The sequence below is a fragment of the Octopus bimaculoides genome, chromosome 4, assembly GCF_046866305.1.
Source record: "Octopus bimaculoides isolate indiv1 chromosome 4, ASM4686630v1, whole genome shotgun sequence".
Lineage (NCBI taxonomy): Eukaryota > Metazoa > Mollusca > Cephalopoda > Octopoda > Octopodidae > Octopus > Octopus bimaculoides.
Window position 1 is genome coordinate 52337145 of NC_142931.1, and position 18232 is coordinate 52355376.

The 18232-nt window shown below is 37.4% G+C and overlaps 2 protein-coding genes across 2 annotated transcripts in view; both read right to left on the reverse strand.

The window, feature by feature from the left end:
- The window catches only part of LOC106872153 (uncharacterized), a 28965-nt gene extending 15077 nt beyond the window's left edge, over nt 1-13888 (reverse strand). Inside the window, exon 1 of the mRNA XM_089350702.1 lies at nt 13368-13888. Coding sequence (XP_089206828.1) covers nt 13368-13460 — 93 coding nt within the window. The 5' untranslated portion in view covers nt 13461-13888. The remainder of the gene's footprint in view (nt 1-13367) is intronic.
- A 3202-nt stretch (nt 13889-17090) lies between these two features.
- The window catches only part of LOC106872155 (ATPase inhibitor mai-2, mitochondrial), a 22598-nt gene continuing 21456 nt past the window's right edge, over nt 17091-18232 (reverse strand). Inside the window, exon 7 of the mRNA XM_089350703.1 lies at nt 17091-17168. The gene's annotated coding sequence lies outside the window, so the exon portion shown is untranslated. The remainder of the gene's footprint in view (nt 17169-18232) is intronic.

Here is an 18232-nt window from a genome sequence, read left to right on the forward strand (position 1 = left end):
TTATCGAGGCTTCGTATTATAATCGCCTCAAGCCTTTTGAGTGAAATTGCGTAGAGGAGAAACTGCAAAATCCTGTCGGATATTCTTCATCTCTAATTTTGTAATTTTTTATTTTTTATGGAAGGACACGCTATTGTACCATGATTGTACAATGAAGTTCTACAAATATTAAAAAAAAAATGACAAGCTGATGACAACTGGATCGCTTTTGATCATAGCCCTGGTCAATCAGAGCTGGGTTTGAGTTAAAAATATATTTCATACACAGAAACATATCTGCGATCTATCTTTTTTGTTGCTTTTATCGCTCTGTTTAAGCACCAAAGATCCTGGTGCATTTCTAGAACTGTTGTCAGGCATACGTTGTTGTTGACTGTTCGATCAGGGCTGATCAGGTCCTTTTTCTCTTCTCTGTTTCTTTTTTTTTTTTTTAAGACTGTAGGGTGTGATTTGAAGGCGATTTGATTTTGGTTTCTACAAAAAGACAGATAACAGATATCGATTTTAGAGAATAGAATATTTTAAAAACTCAAACCCAGAATTAGTGAGTATATCCGACGGAATTATGCAGTTTCCAGCCACTCTTTTTTACTCACAAGCCTTGATATGTATGCGTTAAAAAGAGAGAGGAGGGTGAAAGAGAGAGGAGAGAGAGAGAGAAGTAGTTGTAGATTAGGTATGTATTATTTGACTCATAAATGGAGGCGAACAATCAACTGTGTCCTAGAACTTAGAATGCAAATCTTGTCTGACGCATAAATATTTCTGTTTGTATTTGCTGTGTATGTGTATAAATAGATAGATAGGATCTTGTTCAAAACGGGGGCACCAGTATTTTCTTAACGAAACACTTTGAAACTTGGGACACTGGTAGAATGTGTCATATAAAACATCTTTTTCTCTTAGTCTTCTTAACAAAAAAACGTACATCGCAAGTTATTTCATGTTAAAGTTGTCGTATTTCTGTAATTTCAACCAATGACTGACGTCCATTCAGCCGTAAAAATTAAGTGCTGACTACGTAAACAAACGATTCGCGGCGGTGATAAAATTATTATTTCCTTGTCAAAAAATGGCTGAAGCATATTGGCAGTAGCTAATAAACCTTTCTATTATAGGCACAAGGCATGGTTTTTGAGGGAAGGAGCAAGTCAATTAGGGTTATGGTTAGGGGAGATTAAATACGCTTTACACCGCTTAGGAGTAACTGTAAACAGCTGAATACTTGTCAGTGATTGGTTGAAATTATCGAAATAAGACAATTTTTTACATGAAATAAATCCGAATACAAAAATTTTTTTCTGTTCTATAACACAAAATAGATAAGTATACGAAGTTTGAAAGTCTTTTGGTACCAAAAACACTACATAAAACATTAATGAAAACTGGTGCCCCGTTTTGAACAAGGTCCGATAGATAGATAGATAGATAGATAGATAGATAGATAGATAGATAGATAGATAGATACATACATACATACATACATACATACATAGACACACACACACATACATATAAATACGTATGTGTATATATGTGTGTGAGTATAAGTATCTGTGTGTGTGTTGGTATGTGTGTGTATGGGCGTGTGAGTGTAAATTGTTTATGTATGTGTGCATGTGTGTCTGTTTATACACATGTTTATATGAATGACGTATGTCTATGCATGAGTCTCTCTGTTCATATAAATATATACATGCCTATCTATTTATATAGACAGACAGATACTTTTTACCAGTGTTGTGTAATTAATTAATTTGTCTCTGACTTCTCTCCCAGAACTTGTTCTCTCTCTCTCTCTCTCTCTCTCTCTCTCTCTCTCTCTCTCTCTCTCTCTCTCTCTCTCTCTCTCTCACTCACTCCTCGTTTAGTTCATTTCTTCCTTCCATACAACAGGGTTTTTTTACACCTACTCCCTTGCACAAACTTCAAGTACACTTTTCACATTTCTCTTGCTTTTACTGTTGCTTCACACTCGAGTCCGCTCCCACCTCCTTACATCAATGCTTTCCTCATACATACTTAACGATTACACACATACACTAACACCTCACGCCCCCACTAATCCACGCCACTCTACTTCCGCACTCGCACACTTTTACGCATATGAATTGTGTGTACACTTTTAAACACGCTCATAAAACACTCACACCATTCCCACACAATGGCTGCCTCCTGTACATGTGCAAACACACCAGCCCCTCTTACATTCTTAACTCTCCCATACAGCTGCATTGAAACATGTCCGATTTTTCCTCTTTCTCATTTATCCCATGATTTTCTGTTTCTTCTGATGAAGGTCTAACGTCCGAAAAGTTAAAACTCTTTCTTTTCTCATTAAAGCTAAAACATTATTTCAGAATTTGTTAAACCTTATCTCTCCTGGGATGTCTTTCTTAGTTTTTCTTTCTTTCATTGTTCATTACATTTACTATATATATATATATATATATATATATATATATATATATATATATATATATATATATATATATATATAGTTAAAAAAAAACAATAACAAAAACACAAAAAAACAACAAAGTGAGGACGTGATATGGATAGTATTATTGGACGCTCAGCAAAGGAAAGAGAGAGTATATATATATATATATATATATATATATATATATATATATATATATATATATCTTTTACTAGTTTCAGTCATTAGACAACGGCCATGCTGGAGCACCGCCTTGAAGAATTTTAGTCAAGCTAATCGCCACCGGTGTTTATTTTCTTTTTAAACCTGGTGCTTATTCTATCAGTGCGTTTTGCTAAACCGCTAAGTTACGAGGACGTAAACACATCATCACCGGTTGTCAAGCGGTGGTGAGGGAAAAACAGACATAAAGACACACGCATAGATATATATATGGCAGGCTTCTTTCAGTTTTCGTCCATCAAATCCACTCACAAGGCTTTGGTCAGCCGGAGGTTATAGTAGAAGGTGCCACGCAGTGGGATTGTACCCAGAGCCAAGTGCAGAAGCAAACTTCTTACCACACAGCCACACCTGTACCTATATACATGTGTGTGTGTGTGTGTGTGTGTGTGTGTGTGTGTGTGTGTGTGTGTGTGTGTGTGTGTGTGTGAATATGCAACAATATGCAGTTGGTGTGATCGAAACATGTGTAGGACTATTATTATGAATATACTAACTGGAAACAAACATGAAGTTTGAATGTTCATATTCTTCATTCTCCTCATTCTCCTTATTACTATATATATATATATATATATATATATATATATATATATAAATAAGTGTGTGTGTGTGTGTGTGTGTTTGTGTGTGTGTGTGTGTGTGTGTGTGTGTGTGTGTGTGTGTGTGTGTGAGTGTGTGTGTGTAACTGCCCGAAACTGTAAGGACATCTGGTAACTTGACTGACGAAAGAAGGTTACGAATGACCTGTCCTTTTTTTCTTGTCCCCTCTAATCGTTGTTTTCCTGTCCGCCTTTGTATCGTCTATCTGTCCGGATGTTTTATTGTCCTCTATTGCGTTTTTGTTCCATTTTTCATATTTATATATACATATAGCGGCGTACATACACTTTTGTTTACCTTATAGTAAGTATTATCTAAATTTTATACGATTCTTTTACTCTGTCTTTTAGTCCCCTCATACTTTCTTCCTCTTTTCTTTTTCTCGCTCCCCCTCTCTCACATTTCTTGGCCCTCTCTTTCTTTAATTTCCACTTTTCCTCCTCGTTTATCTCCCCTGTACCTTTCCCTTTGTCACTGATTTTTTTCTAATCTTTCACTCGCGCTGCCCCTACCCCTCTGTCCTACTTCCACTTGATCGGTGTTCAGCCAATCATGATCTTTCTTTCTTGGCCTGACTGCCGACCGCCAACACCTCTTATGTCCATCTCCTATGTTCCTGCCTTAAGGCTTTCACTTTATACACATCAGCTCAACTTGATTCGTCCTCAGTCGAAAGACAGACATCTGTTGTTATATTCTTGTTGTTTGTATTTGTAATTGTGTACCATGTTCTCTGTTTTTTGTTTTTGTTGTCGTACACATTCGCCAGCTTTCTTACAAAAAATCTAATAATCTTAGCTTAGACTTTTTGGGGGGCAACTAGATCGAACAGTCTCAAGTGTAACTGTCCGAAACTGTAAGGACATCTGGTAACTTGACTGACGAAAGAAGGCAACGAATGACCCGTCCTTTTTTTCCTTTCCCCCTAACTGTGTTCCAGTTGATCTGATCAACGGGACAGTTTACACGTGAATTAACGTGCAAGTGGCTGGTCACTTTTACTCCGCAGACACATGTAACCTTAACGATTCAGTATGGCACAGAATGTAACAAGGCTGACCCTTTGAGTGGACTGGAGCAACGTGAAATAAAGTGTCTTGCTCAAGGAGACCACGCGCCTCCACACACATGCACGCACACACTCACACTCACACACGCACACTCGCACATACACACGCACTCACACACACATATGCGAGGACGCATGGCCAAGGGCTTAGAGTGTTGCACTCGTGTTGAGTTCTTGAGTAAAACACTTCATCCCACGTTGCTCTGCGATCACTTCGATACCTGACGTGTGGCGCACTGTAAACCTGTTCAGGCAACGTCGATTTGATGAAGGAAGTGAGTTAATGTGTAGCAGTTACATTTCATCTCTATAAAAAAAATCATTTGTGCAGGTCATTCAGTAAAAATTGAACACTTAAACATCGTCTTCGACGGGAGATTCCTTCGTGCGTGTGTGTGTGCGCGCACGCGTTTACGTATGTATTTCATTCTCCGTCAAATCTGGTTCTTTGATGAAGAATATTCGGCTCCACTTACGGCCTTCCCTGTAACCAATAATATTAATAAATTCACTTGAGGTTTTTTTTTTTAGATTTATAGTAAATCCGAATGCGGTGCAGGTACTGAAAAAAGAGGATCATTATATTCTAGATATTTACTTCTGAGTGAGTCAATATATCACCTGCACCAGCGTATAGTAAATCGCAAACAAGAATTATAAAAGTCTTTGACCTATCTTTGAAATGATTCAGATTAAAAATTGTGCAATAGGGGTTAAAGCTAGCAAGATCACAGCCCTGAGATGCATGAGCAATCACAGCTGCAAAACATAGGGAGAATTAAGTTGGTGCAGGTATATTCCTTTGTTTAATATCATTGCCAATTGGTACTGGTTTCAATAGAGTACCATTTGAGTTGAAGTAGGTCTTCATATCACTGCATAATTGTAATTCTGTAATTTATGAGAAATTAGCTGGTTCGTATAGCTCTCTAACTACATTGTTACGACAGGAGAAATATTTCACTAAATTCATGTAAATTCGGTAAATCTGTAGCGTCTAATCTGCTCGGCAGGAGAATAGAAATATGATTATGAATTTGCTAAAACAACCGTTTGGCGTGCTGAAAAGCTCATCTGGTGAATGAAAATGAGAATGCAGTTGTCACTGCGACGGCCTCCACCAAGTTTCGCGACAAAGGTTCGCCTATTTATAAGCCTTGTTAGAGGGTTCTAGAAGGTCGAATCACGAGATGGCTCGATGCTGATTGATCAGTTAAATAGCTGATCACATGAAATGATTATGACTAAACCATGACGTTTACTCGGTTATTGCAGCGATTTGGTTTCGAGTCTGTCACGGATTCAATAAAAATCTAGTGAATATATTTTAGCAAAAATACAAATAATGAAATACTATGTAAGTCACTACAGTTTGACTTGACACCTTTTCCCTTGTATTGTGAACTCAGTATTGCCTCTCTCCAATACTTCAGAAATGATGATCCATTAACATTTAGTTGGTCAAAAGATCAATCACTACCAATGGCGTAGCTTGGGTAAACCGCGCCTGGGGTAAGCCGCAAAAATGCGCCCCATCCTAATTACAAAATCCACGATATCATATAGTACTTATTTGTTACAAGTAATTAATGTTTTAAAGCAATATTTTAGGAATAAATACTTTACCAGTGTTCATTTACCTGTCGGTTCGGTACAACCAGTAATTCAAAATATATTTTTTGAATGTTTACTTTCACGAAACCTCCTTATTTTAACCGTTTAATGCGCCAGCCTCCCCCTGCCCCGCCCGCCCATTGAAACATTAAAAACATAATGTATAAAATGAGGTGTAATAAAAAGAACATACAATTGTTTAAAGTCTCATCTTTCTTGCTTTTGATGAGGCGAATTGATCGATTGTATGTTCAAAATCAGTTTCGTTTGTCTCTTCACTTTCAATGCTCAGAAAATCGAGGTCATACATGCGGTCCTGCGACATTGATTTCCGCAAATAAAATAGGATTAACTTCAACTTGCTGAACGATCGTTCGCAGCTTGCATTTTATACAGCTATTGTGAGCAGTATCTGAAGGCCAATGTACAAATTCGGAAAAACGTTGTTATCTCCATATCGAACAAAGAATTCCAGTGGGGGGGGGGGGTTCTGGTCTCGTTATCGCAGAGTAGAGATAAGAATGAACTATTTTTAGAACCATTAAGAATGATTAACAGTAAAGTGAATAAACGACAGTTAAGTAAATTTAACATAGAAAGTTTACCACCACACTTAATTTTATACCATTAGTTGTGCAGTATGTGTAGTAGGCAAGGCGAAAATATGCGGGTTTCATTCAGTTGAGCCTCAAGCATTTTTTGACGCCCTTCGTAAAAATGTCCAGACATGAAAGTAGACAGCCATCATAATGCGCTTACCTTCAATAACAGCATAAAACGATAAGCTGAAGATCCATCTTTACAATTGCAATTTTATAAATGGCGTTCAAGCTTATCCTATTATGGTTAATTCTGCGCCCCACTTCAATTGGCACCTGGGGCTCGTTCCCCCTTTCCCGTCCCCCACCCCACTTACGCTACTATCACACTTAATAACCTCATCTGGCATACCATAGTTCTTGGGGAGGGGTTCTGAATTGATCTGTTTAATGGTAATTTTGACTGCCTCTAGGTTACAATTATTATCCATTTCTTCAATAACATGGTGCTATGGTAAGCCTTCTATAACATTCTCATCTATTGAGGGTGGACAGCAAAAAAAACATCCGCAAAATATTCTGTTCATCTTCAAAATACCTTCATTATCATTGATTAATGTGAATCCTTCTTTGTTGATCAGTGGAGCAGCAGTTGATTACCGTTCTGTAACTAGTGAAGATAAAAGATTTACTGAAATCGACATGGTCAGTTAATTACTTTGAAGGCATTGCCCCAGCATAGTCGCACGTCTGTTACTGAAACCAGTAAAAGAACAAAAGATAACAAAAGACACCAGATCTACCAACACACACATACAATACACACACACAACACACACACACACACACACACATACACATACAATACACACACAACACATACACGCGTACGCACGCACACACACGCGCGCGCACATACACACACTACATGCACACAGTGAAAGCTGTTTCCATAACTGAATGCCAGCTCATCAGTGAATGGTAGTGATTTTGGTACCCAATAACAGCAGTGACATCTAGTGGCCAACAGCTGTTACTATGGGTTTGCCATAATCACAGACATCTTCATGCAATATACATACATATGCATATTGACATATACACACTCGTGGCTATGCACACACAAAGCTACAAGCGCGTCCACATGCAACGACGCACGCATATACACAAGTATATACTCACAAGATTATACACCCTCAGACACGTATCAACGCTAAACATGCGTAGACGTCTATGCACTCATATACAAACAAGAGATATTTACTTTGTCAGAAGCAGCAGCGGCAGCAATATCAGCAGCAGCAGCAGCAGCAACAGCAGCAGTAGTAGTAGTAGTAGTAGCTGTTGTTAAGAAAGCTATTATGATAATGAAGATTTGAAACCTTGTATAACAGTCGAAAAGTGAACAGGTTTAATGTGGGGGTCCTTGTAGAAATGTATCTCACCACTCACAGCGGTGGCAGCGACAGTGGTAGTGGTGTTTGTGGTAGTGGTTGTGGTTGTGGTAGTGGTTGTGGTCGTGGTTGTGGTTGTGGTGGTAGCAACTGTGGCAGTTGCTAGATGTCGTCATCGTCGTGGAACCCGGTCGGATTGTTAAGAACCTACTACCGAAAACCTAGTCTTCACGATACAACGAGAGAGTCTCTGAGTACCTACACAGTCACATGGTCCGTTAGAAACATCAGCTAAATCTTCTTCAAACTATATCTTACCATCTCAAAAATTGGGAAGTTGCAGCGAATAAAAGTAACCAAAATGCTCGATAGTTGATTAAAAGACGAGATGGTCATGGCCGGAAGGGATTCAAAAGAGGAATGAACTGGAGTGATTCACATTTATTTTTCCAAGTTAACGAGAAGATTTCGAATTTAACCAGCTAGCAGAACATTCGGTAGTTTTACTGAGCAGCCACTGCCTGTACTTGCAAACCCTCGACCTGCATGAAATGACAGCCAAATTTTCCTTAAATCACAACCTACCGTCTTGAGTAAGGGCCACATTGGGCATGTGGACATGGAAATTCGAAAAAGATGGGATAATCACGGATGTTCGATCAGAGCATCATATCTAAGGTTAAATCACAACCTCTCAACAATTTCTACTCACAGATATAAACCCCTGGCCACAATCACAACATACTGATGGTAGTAGGATCTGAACCAATGAGCCCTTGATTGCTTACACTCGCCGTACTCTCACCTTTTTGTTATAAAATACCTTAATTTTTTATTCTAGTTTCAACGATGCTTCAGATTCGAATTTCACATTTTGCTGGAGTCGTTTTTTTACTTTCCGATTATCGAGATTGGTGGTATTAAGTACCAGTATTATTATGAGAAACTGTAATTAAACTATGATATAATAAATGGTTCAGAGACGATGGAATACTCAGGGGCGCCTGCTGAGAGAAAACAATTACGAAGCAGCTGCTAGAACACATAGAGTCGGAAACCAAGAAATTTTAATTTATCAAAATATGAACAATAAACCACAAACGGCAAAAATAAATTATGGAATTATGGAACTAGACAAAAATGATAAGTTTAACATGCCATTTGGTTTCACACCACTTTCTAATGAGCCAGACAGGAGATTCTGTGGTTCGCTCGACTTGTTAGTATTACGAGCTAAATTTTCCTTAACCCACACTGAGACACAAAACAAGATTGCGGCTAGTCAATCCAGTCAATCCAGTCAACCCTCAACCAGATCTACTGTCACAGTTGATAGCTCAATCAATCTACTATCACGTAACGATCATACTTAACAAATGACCGTATCAAGTTTCGGGGGGGGGGGGGGGGGTATGTGAGTTAGAAATACAGTGAGCAACAATACTGATTGCCTTTATGAAGCTAAGAGAGGGCACTTGCCGTTGTGAATCAGATTAATCTTGGATTTTGGGTGTTCCTTAGTTGGCTCTATGTGGCTCTATCCCAGCAAGGAGTCAGCCACAGAGATCCTTCACATCCTTTGTATACCTTTGTATTCTGTACCTACTTTTTGACAATCGATTTTACATAACGCCCCACCATTTATAAAGATGATTGGCCAAAGTCAGTTGAGAAACACACACACACACACACACATACAAACGACACATAGACTCCCTCAACCAGATCTGCTGGATGAGGACTAGCCTGGAGCTAAACATCAACCTCTGCTCCTTGGGTAGTCGTATCAGAATTCATGCTGTTCCTTTCCGTCTACATTTTTCTTGAAAATATTGACTTCTAGATGTTTCAGATGGATATCGCTCGCATAAATGGGCCCCACTTCTCCGTGACTATCTTATTTTTTTTTTAAAAGTGATCCAACGAGGGAACCTATATGTCCTCTGTGCGTGCGTGTGTGTGTGTGTGTGTGTGTGTGTGTGTGTGTGTGTGTGTGTGTGTGTGTGTGTGTGTGTGTGTGTGTGTGTGTGCGTGTTTCTCAACTGACTTGGCCAATTATCTTTATAAATGGTGGGGCGTTATGTAAAATCGATTGTCAAAAGGTAGGTATAGAATACAAAGGTATACAAAGGATGTGAAGGATCTCTGTGGCTGACTCCTTGCTGGGATAGAACCACATAGAGCCAACTAAGGAACACCCAAAATCCAAGATTAATCTGACTCACAACGGCAAGTGCTTTCTCTTAGCTTCATAAAGGCAATCAGCATTGTTACTCACTATATTTCCAGCTAACATAAAACTAAACTTGATACGGTCATTTGTTAAGTATGATCGTTACATGATAGTAAGTAGATTGATTGAGCCAGTACTGTGGCAGTAAAAAAACTATCAAGAAAGTGGATTAGATTTCTGTAACTGAAACTAAGTAACAAAAATAAGCACATTAAGAATACATAAGATGATCATGATGAACAACCAGCATAGGAGCCGCTATGTGGGTCACTCGATCCAGTAAAAATAGCAGTCAAATTTCCTTAGATATATCTTACTGCCTTTAAATAAAAAGTAAAAAACACATTGGACAACGTAGTTCTTCGTATATAAAAAAATGGGATGATCATCCTAGAACGTCACTGATCATTGGTCTACCCATCTACACAATCGGGACAGATTTGGGGAAGAACAAAAAGCAACAAAAAACGTAAATCTTCTATGTTAAATGGCCGTTACTACCATGAAGCAAAATGTCCCACACAAAACTCTACTTTTATGATAAAATTCAGTTTAAATGGACAGCAAAAGAAAGAATTTTTATCACACGGGAACAGACATTGGTTCTATACCCATTGAGAGGAATAACTATAATTTCTATTTTATAGATAACAAAATTCTTTCGAATGATGTATTTTCTGAAACAAGACATATTAAGACATTAACTCTCCTCAAATATCATTGAAGAAACAGTAATTTAGTTAAGTTACTCTACATTTTCACTGACCTGTCAGTTTCAAATTCTTTTAAAAAAATGTTGTGTTAACCATGAATCTTTATTTCTCTTAGAAAATTACATTGCAAAGGTCCTATGGAGCTATATTACACAGGTGAATCGCAAGTTAATATATAAGCCTGGCGTCATTTTTTTTACAAGTGTCTTATTAATTGACGGAGTAATGCCAAAAGTTTATAATATTGTATACAGTAAGCAAAACAACTAGCTTATGTACAATCACTTCTGTACAGATCTATATAGACTTATCTATAAAGGTATGCTTAAACTCGTTCTATAAAACAGCAATAATAGGGTCTTTAAAATGTAATTTACAGAGCTTCTAACCTTGAATATTAATTAGTATAAAGGTTTTCTAAAAGGAACACAAATCTTTTAATTGTCAGAAAGAAAATGTGTGATGCCTCTTTCGAGTTCTAAATAATAATGGTTTTGACTCCAAAATATGACTATTACTTTATCTTATCGACCCTGAAAGGATAAAAGGCAAAGTTGACCTCGGTGGGATTTGACCTCAAACTGCACAGCATTTTTTCTGACACTCTAAAGATTCTGCCTGCTCTCTTCCAACCAGAAACCGGAACTAAAAGGAAAATATCTCTACTCTGATAGACATTTCGATTCTTTTTGGCCAAAACGTTTACTATAGTGGTAAAGAAATTGTCGAAGTGAAACTGAAATAAGTAAGATGTGAAGCATGAAAGTATCGATAACAGCACTAATGATAATTGGAACATTTGGTATGATAAATAACTATATGTGCAAAAAGACTAGACTCTCTTGCTGAGTCTAGAGAAAGATACATCATTCATGACCTTCGCAGGCCCTCTCGAAGAGCGTTGAGCTTGATGACATTAACGTTCCGTAGGTCGAAGATTTCAGAGAACCGATGTTCTAGGGAAGAGATGGTTAGCGCGAAGTCGGATTGAGTAGGTACATAAGTGACGAGAGATGGAATGATGAGTGGGCTGTGGTGGTTGAGTGGAAGAGGTACCAGACCAGCCAGTTCCGAGAAATTGACAGAGGCCATTGAAAACACGGTAATTATAAGGCCTGGATTTTTTCATTTTTTGTGGGTGGGATCCTGTCGATATCATTGGTACAATTTTTATCAACTCTGAAAGGATGAAAGGCATGGTTGACCACGGCAAAATTGGAACTCGAAAAATAAAGAACCAGAGGAAATGCTGCTCAGCATTTTGCCCGACGCGCTAACGATTCTACCAGTTCGCAGTCTTTGTTTAAAAATTTTTGGTACAAAGCTAGCAATATTAGGGGAAGAGAATTTGTCGATATCATCGACTCCAGTACTTGACAGATATCGATTGGTTGGGGATGAAAGGCAAGAAAAACAAAGTTGGCATCGGTAGGGTTTCAATTTAGTACGTAAAGAACCGGAGGAAAAGCCCCTAAGAATTTTTCCGACACTCTAACAATTCTACTAGCGCGCTGCCTTTGTAATAATTATCCTTTCTGCTATAAGTACACGGCCTGAATTTTTTTTTTTTTTTTAGGGTGGTGGAGCTAATCTATTATATCGACCCCAGTACTGAAATGCTTCTCATTTTTGCCTCGGCGGAATTTGAACTCAGAACGTAAAGACGAACGAGTTGCCGCTAAGCATTTTGTCCGGCGTACTAACGATTCTGCTAGTTCGCTGCCTTTATGCAAGACTCAAGAAGTTCCAACAAAACCTGTGATAAAAAGAAATTATTGTTGTTGTTGTTATAAATAGATTGAAATAGAATGCTCGGTTGAGCTGTGACAGAAGGTTTGTCTCTTAAGGACAGCAAGGATTATCAGAAGGGTCCTAAGCACTTGAAAGACTGCTGAAAACTTGTGGATACCTAAAGTTACAGGTAGTAACACGCTATCAACATAATCCCTACCAGGAATAAGACTGAACCTGAGACAAATCAAAATGATAATAATAATAATAATAATAATAATAATCCTTTCTACTAAAAGCACAAGGCCTGAAATTTTGCAGGAGGGGACTAGGAAATTTAGGGGAGAGGACTTTACATCGACCCCAGTTTTTCACTGATACTTAATTTATCGACCCAAAGGGATGAAAAACAAAGTCGATCTCGGCGGAATTTGAACTCAGAACGTGCAGTCGGACGAAATGACGCTAAGCGTTCTACCCGGTGAGCAACGATTCTGTCAGCTCGCCGCCATATAATAATAATAATAATAATAATAATAATAATAATCCTTTCTACTATAGACACAAGGCTTGTAATTTGAGAGGGGCAATCGATTAGATTGCCCCCAGTATGCAACTGGTACTTATTTTATCGACTCCGAAAGGATAAAAGGTAAAGTCGACCTCGGCGGAATTTGAACTCAGAACGTAAAGACGGGCGAAATACCGCAAATAATAATAATAATAACAACAACAGGGATGAGGTAATCCTTTGACACAAAGAAAAATGTATGGGCGAGAAAGTTTGAAAAACAAAAAATACTTACCTTGTTCGTCTTGATAAATCCTTGCATTATTAGGTAGCCAATAAATATGATGATCCCATATGCGCAGTAACGACGGCATGTCCGCGGTCTCATATTTGGAGGCAACAAAACGAGCTACTCTCTCTTCTCTTCCTTTTTCTTTTTTTTTAATTCAGACGTATCTTCAATTAATAAAAGAGTTCAAAACACTCCAGAGCTGAACTTTTTTTTTTTTTATAGAGTGCGAGGTTACAAAGTGATTTTGAAATGGTTTTGTGACGTTCTCTTACAACGTGTCTTGAAACGGTGGCAGATTACCTGAGCGTCACCGCTTTCTCTTCTTTCTGAGACCCTGCTACAACTCACATACAGGCATACACACGTGTGTGTGTGTGTGTGTGTGTGTGTGTGTGTGTGTGTGTGTGTGTGTGTGTGTGTGTGTGTGTGTGTGTGTGTGTGTGTGTGTGTGTGTGTGTGTACGGGTACGTGCGTGTATGTATTTGCATGTGATTTACATCAAATGAATAAATAAAACAATTTGTACAAATGTGGACATTTCGATTTCTGCGTATACACACACACACACACACACACACACACACACACACGCACGCACACACACGCACATACACACACACATACACACACAGGCGTGTTTGTGGGTTTGTGTGCATGTGTGATTTGAACACACCGGCTGTTACAAGAATAAGATGTTTTAATTGTTTCCAAAATACATCCACACATACACAATGTGCGTGTGTGTGTGTGTGTGTGTGTGTGTGTGTGTGTGCTTATTCATACATACATACATATATTATATATACACGCACGCACACACATACATACATACATACACACACACACACACATATACATATATAGAAACAGACAGATTGAAAGAGATAGTCCGCCTTCTTATGATTCTATCAATAGCAATTAAGTATGTAGTTAAACCAGCGACTAATTAAGCAATAGTAACCATTATTATTCTGCTCTTAAGCACTGTAGATTGATGGCAGACTCCTGATATCTTTTACGCATCTTCCAATGTCGAATGTCAGTTCCACTACATTTATTTTCTATCAGTCAAAGGCAAACTACGTTCCGCGGGACTTTCTGAACGGTATGGATAAACGAAAAATTATCTTGAACATTTTAATAGTGCGGCCCGCCTGATGATGAGTCATGTCTCATGCGGCTCGCTTCTCGAAAAAGGGTTGCCCGTATCTGCTCTACATTAGATTTCCTGGAAACAGAGCAATATCTAAAGCAAAATGACAACGGCTGTTCTCTTGACTTATCTCATAGTCAGTCTTTTGATACGGTCAATGGCCTTCAAGCTGGAGAGAATCTTCATCAGATTGGCTGTTCTTTCGATAAAGCTTTCGTGTTTCGGAATATTTCAAATCACTTTAGAGAAACTAATTTCATTCTTGAAGGCGGTGCCCCAGTCCAATGACAGAAACCAGTAAAAGATAAAAAAATAAAAGAATAGTAAGAATGAAACAAGGAATTAATCTATACAACAGAAAATTATGAATTTTCTCCTCTCTTTCTCCTTTCTCTCTCTATCTATATATCTCTGTCTATCTATCTATCTATCTATCTATCTATGTCTGTCTGTTTGATTTCTCAGTTGCTCTAGAAGCAGCATATTAGTAACGCAAGTACGGGGAATTAAATTCAACCAGGAATCAAAGCCGACTCGCTTTAACGTTTATTTTACAGTAGAAAATGATTTATTTCTAAGATAGGGCACAAAGATACAAATTTTATATGTGGGGAATAATCAATTATATCGACCTCACCAACACTTCGCTGGTACTTATTCTATCGATCTTGTGAGAAAAAAAAGTAAAATCAGCCGCTAAGGGACAGAATTAAATACTGCAAGGCTTTCTGTAATTCTATAGATTATGCCATCAACCGCCCTTCCACAGTGAAAAAAATATTATTAATTCCCGGAAAAAAATGTTGTTTATAATCGATTGCAGTATGTTAGTGTATTTATTATATTACTGGTATTAACTCCAGAATAATGAAACACAATGACGATCTCGAACAAGATTTAAGATCCCTGACACTGAAGGAAAAGACTAGAAGTTAATCTGGAACATTAGCCCTAGTTGAAACCCAAACAAGTAGATCTATAATCAAAGGCATTCCAAATATGACCATTCCGTCTTTTAAAGGCTACTAAGACTACATTATTTAATGTGTCTTTTCCTTAATTAAGAGGCAAGGTTTGGTGGTAATTTATAGTATGTCGTACGACCACTTGAAGACTCCTTCGTTTGTTTTCAAGCCTCAAACGTTTTAGAGAGAAGCGATCAGAAATTAAAAGGCCAATGCTAAAGTTAAATAACTAACCCTTTTTCCTAATCACTCTGTTTCAGCTATGAGAAATAAATCACTCTTTAGCTATATTACTGGTCTGACGCATGTAGGTTTTGCCACTGTGAAAATTAATCACTTGCAGTGATACTACAGTGTACTTACAGTGATACTACAATTCGCCTTAAGATTATTGATTTTATCCATAAGCGGCTGACACACCTTTGATTTCCTTTTCTACGCTCAACGTCTCAAAAAGATATAAGTGCGGGCTTTTTTGTCATCATCAAAAACATATTTCTCTGGACTCAGTCCCATAATTGGAATTGGATAGTGACAGAATAGAAAATGTTGATTTATTTTAAATTTCTAGGAATCTATGTTGATAAGAATCTTAAAAATGCAAGCCACGAATTGAACTCATTCGCAAATGAATATTCAATACTATTAGTACCTTACCTTACACTAAAAACTTTCTAAAACGCGTATCACTAAATATTATTAGTTTCTGGTTATACTATGGTTATTTTGTAGAGTCATTACTCTAGTAGAAGATCAAAATTTAAAAAGAAAACCCCAGAGATTGATTTTAAATTTTGGAATAATACAACTTTTCACATATTGATCTTCTCTATCATAATACTTGAGTTTTAAAGTGTTCGGGCATGAACGCATTTACACAAATCAAATTCTCCAACAATTTTCACTTCTGCCAAATATCTGTTGGCTTTAGGTTTATCAGATTTAGCAAATTATTCATGTTCGAGCACGTACGTAATCCTTTACAAAAATTATTCCTTGTAAGATAAATTCGCTGAGATACCCTTAAAGTTTGCTATAAACTTAATAAAAGCCATCAATATAGCACAATATTTCACTTCAACACAAAAACTATCAATTCCTACTCGTCAATTGAATAACCATGTAACATCTGTTGTCTCTCGTTAATCATTTATACAACATTCATAAATAGTTTGTAACTCCTATCTCGTGTAAATCTCTACTTTGTTAATCAGTGTTTCTCAAAAGTGCTTTGATGAATTATAAGCTGACACTTTCATCGATATTTATTAAGAAATTTCCGAATATCAGTTAGTTTAAATAGTTTATTTCCCGCAAAATCGTTTTGTCATACACTTAAGCTGCTTATCAAGTTTTTCAAGAACGCTAAACTATATAAACGAAAGCCACCTACTTTGTTTTCATGTATTTTACACATTTAATACTGAAGGCAAGATATCACAAGTGCTATGTCTAACGGAAGGATAGATGAACACGTAACGCATTTGTAACGTTTGCTATTTTGTTGTTTTATTATTTTATTTTTGTCGGGGTGGGGGTTGCAGTCAATCAAATTTCGAAAACTAATCGTATTTCGATTTGTTTATAAGTTTGTTGCTTGGGGGGGGGGTTGCTTTTTTAGATATTGTCACGCTACTTCTCTTCTTCAGTTGCTTAAATAATCAGCAACATGAAATTCAGAATGAGCTGAAAAATATAAATTACGAAAAACTTCAAAATTACGAAACCCCAACCAAACACGCGCGCGCGCACACAAACACTTGATCTAACTAAACTGAATCAATAATCATATAATGTTGACATATTACTGGTTTTAATGTCAAAGACAAAGAACCTGTAACAACCACCTGGTGGTTATTACTGTAATCACGTGTCACTCGTTGTGTGACATACGTACTTACAAGTTTAATTATGTCTTCAATGAATATATATAATTCGCAGCTCGAACGTAACTGAGAAAGGCTAAGTCTCCCTTGGCGGAATTTGAACTCAGAACATGCAAACGGATGAAATGCTGCTAAGCATTTTGCCCAGCATGTTAACGATTCTGCTAGCCTGCCACCTTGGTACTGTCTAATAGTAATGATGCATTTGGGGAATGAATAACATCTCACCAAGTGCATCATTTTTTAACATTCTTTCTCCCACAGGAAAAAAAAAAAGTCGTTTTTCTTAGTTCATTTTATCATGTGCAACTTTCTTATTGCAATGTATGTATGCTGGGTGATTTTTAAACATCTGAATGTTTAGTGAATTGGCAACATTCTAAAAAATTCAAGAATTGAAAAACAAGTTCTGAAGAGATGCCAAAGATTACCTGAGACAGATACACACTTGCTTACAAGAGAAAATTTAGATGCTCTGGAGAAAGACATTACAGGATTTGCATAACAGTAAGGCGGAGTAGAAGCCTCAGCTAACTTCCATCAGACACTAAATAGTGATTCCAAAAGGAACAAATGCAAATGAAATCCCTGCTTACCTTGACTCATCATTGATTTGGACCAGAATTAAAATCTTCAAACTGTTTACAAACAAGGATCAAGTCAATCTTTTCATTTTGCCAACAATTTGTTGCAAGTTGCAGAGGGAAAATTTCCTTAGAATATTAATGATACCATAAACCTATCTCCTATAAGTGGAGTGGTTAAAACAACATTCTAATTGATATCAGAAGTGTTCCTTGAACCATTCTTATATTTCAAGATAGTCATTCTTTTTCTTGACAAATAAACACACGCACTATAATA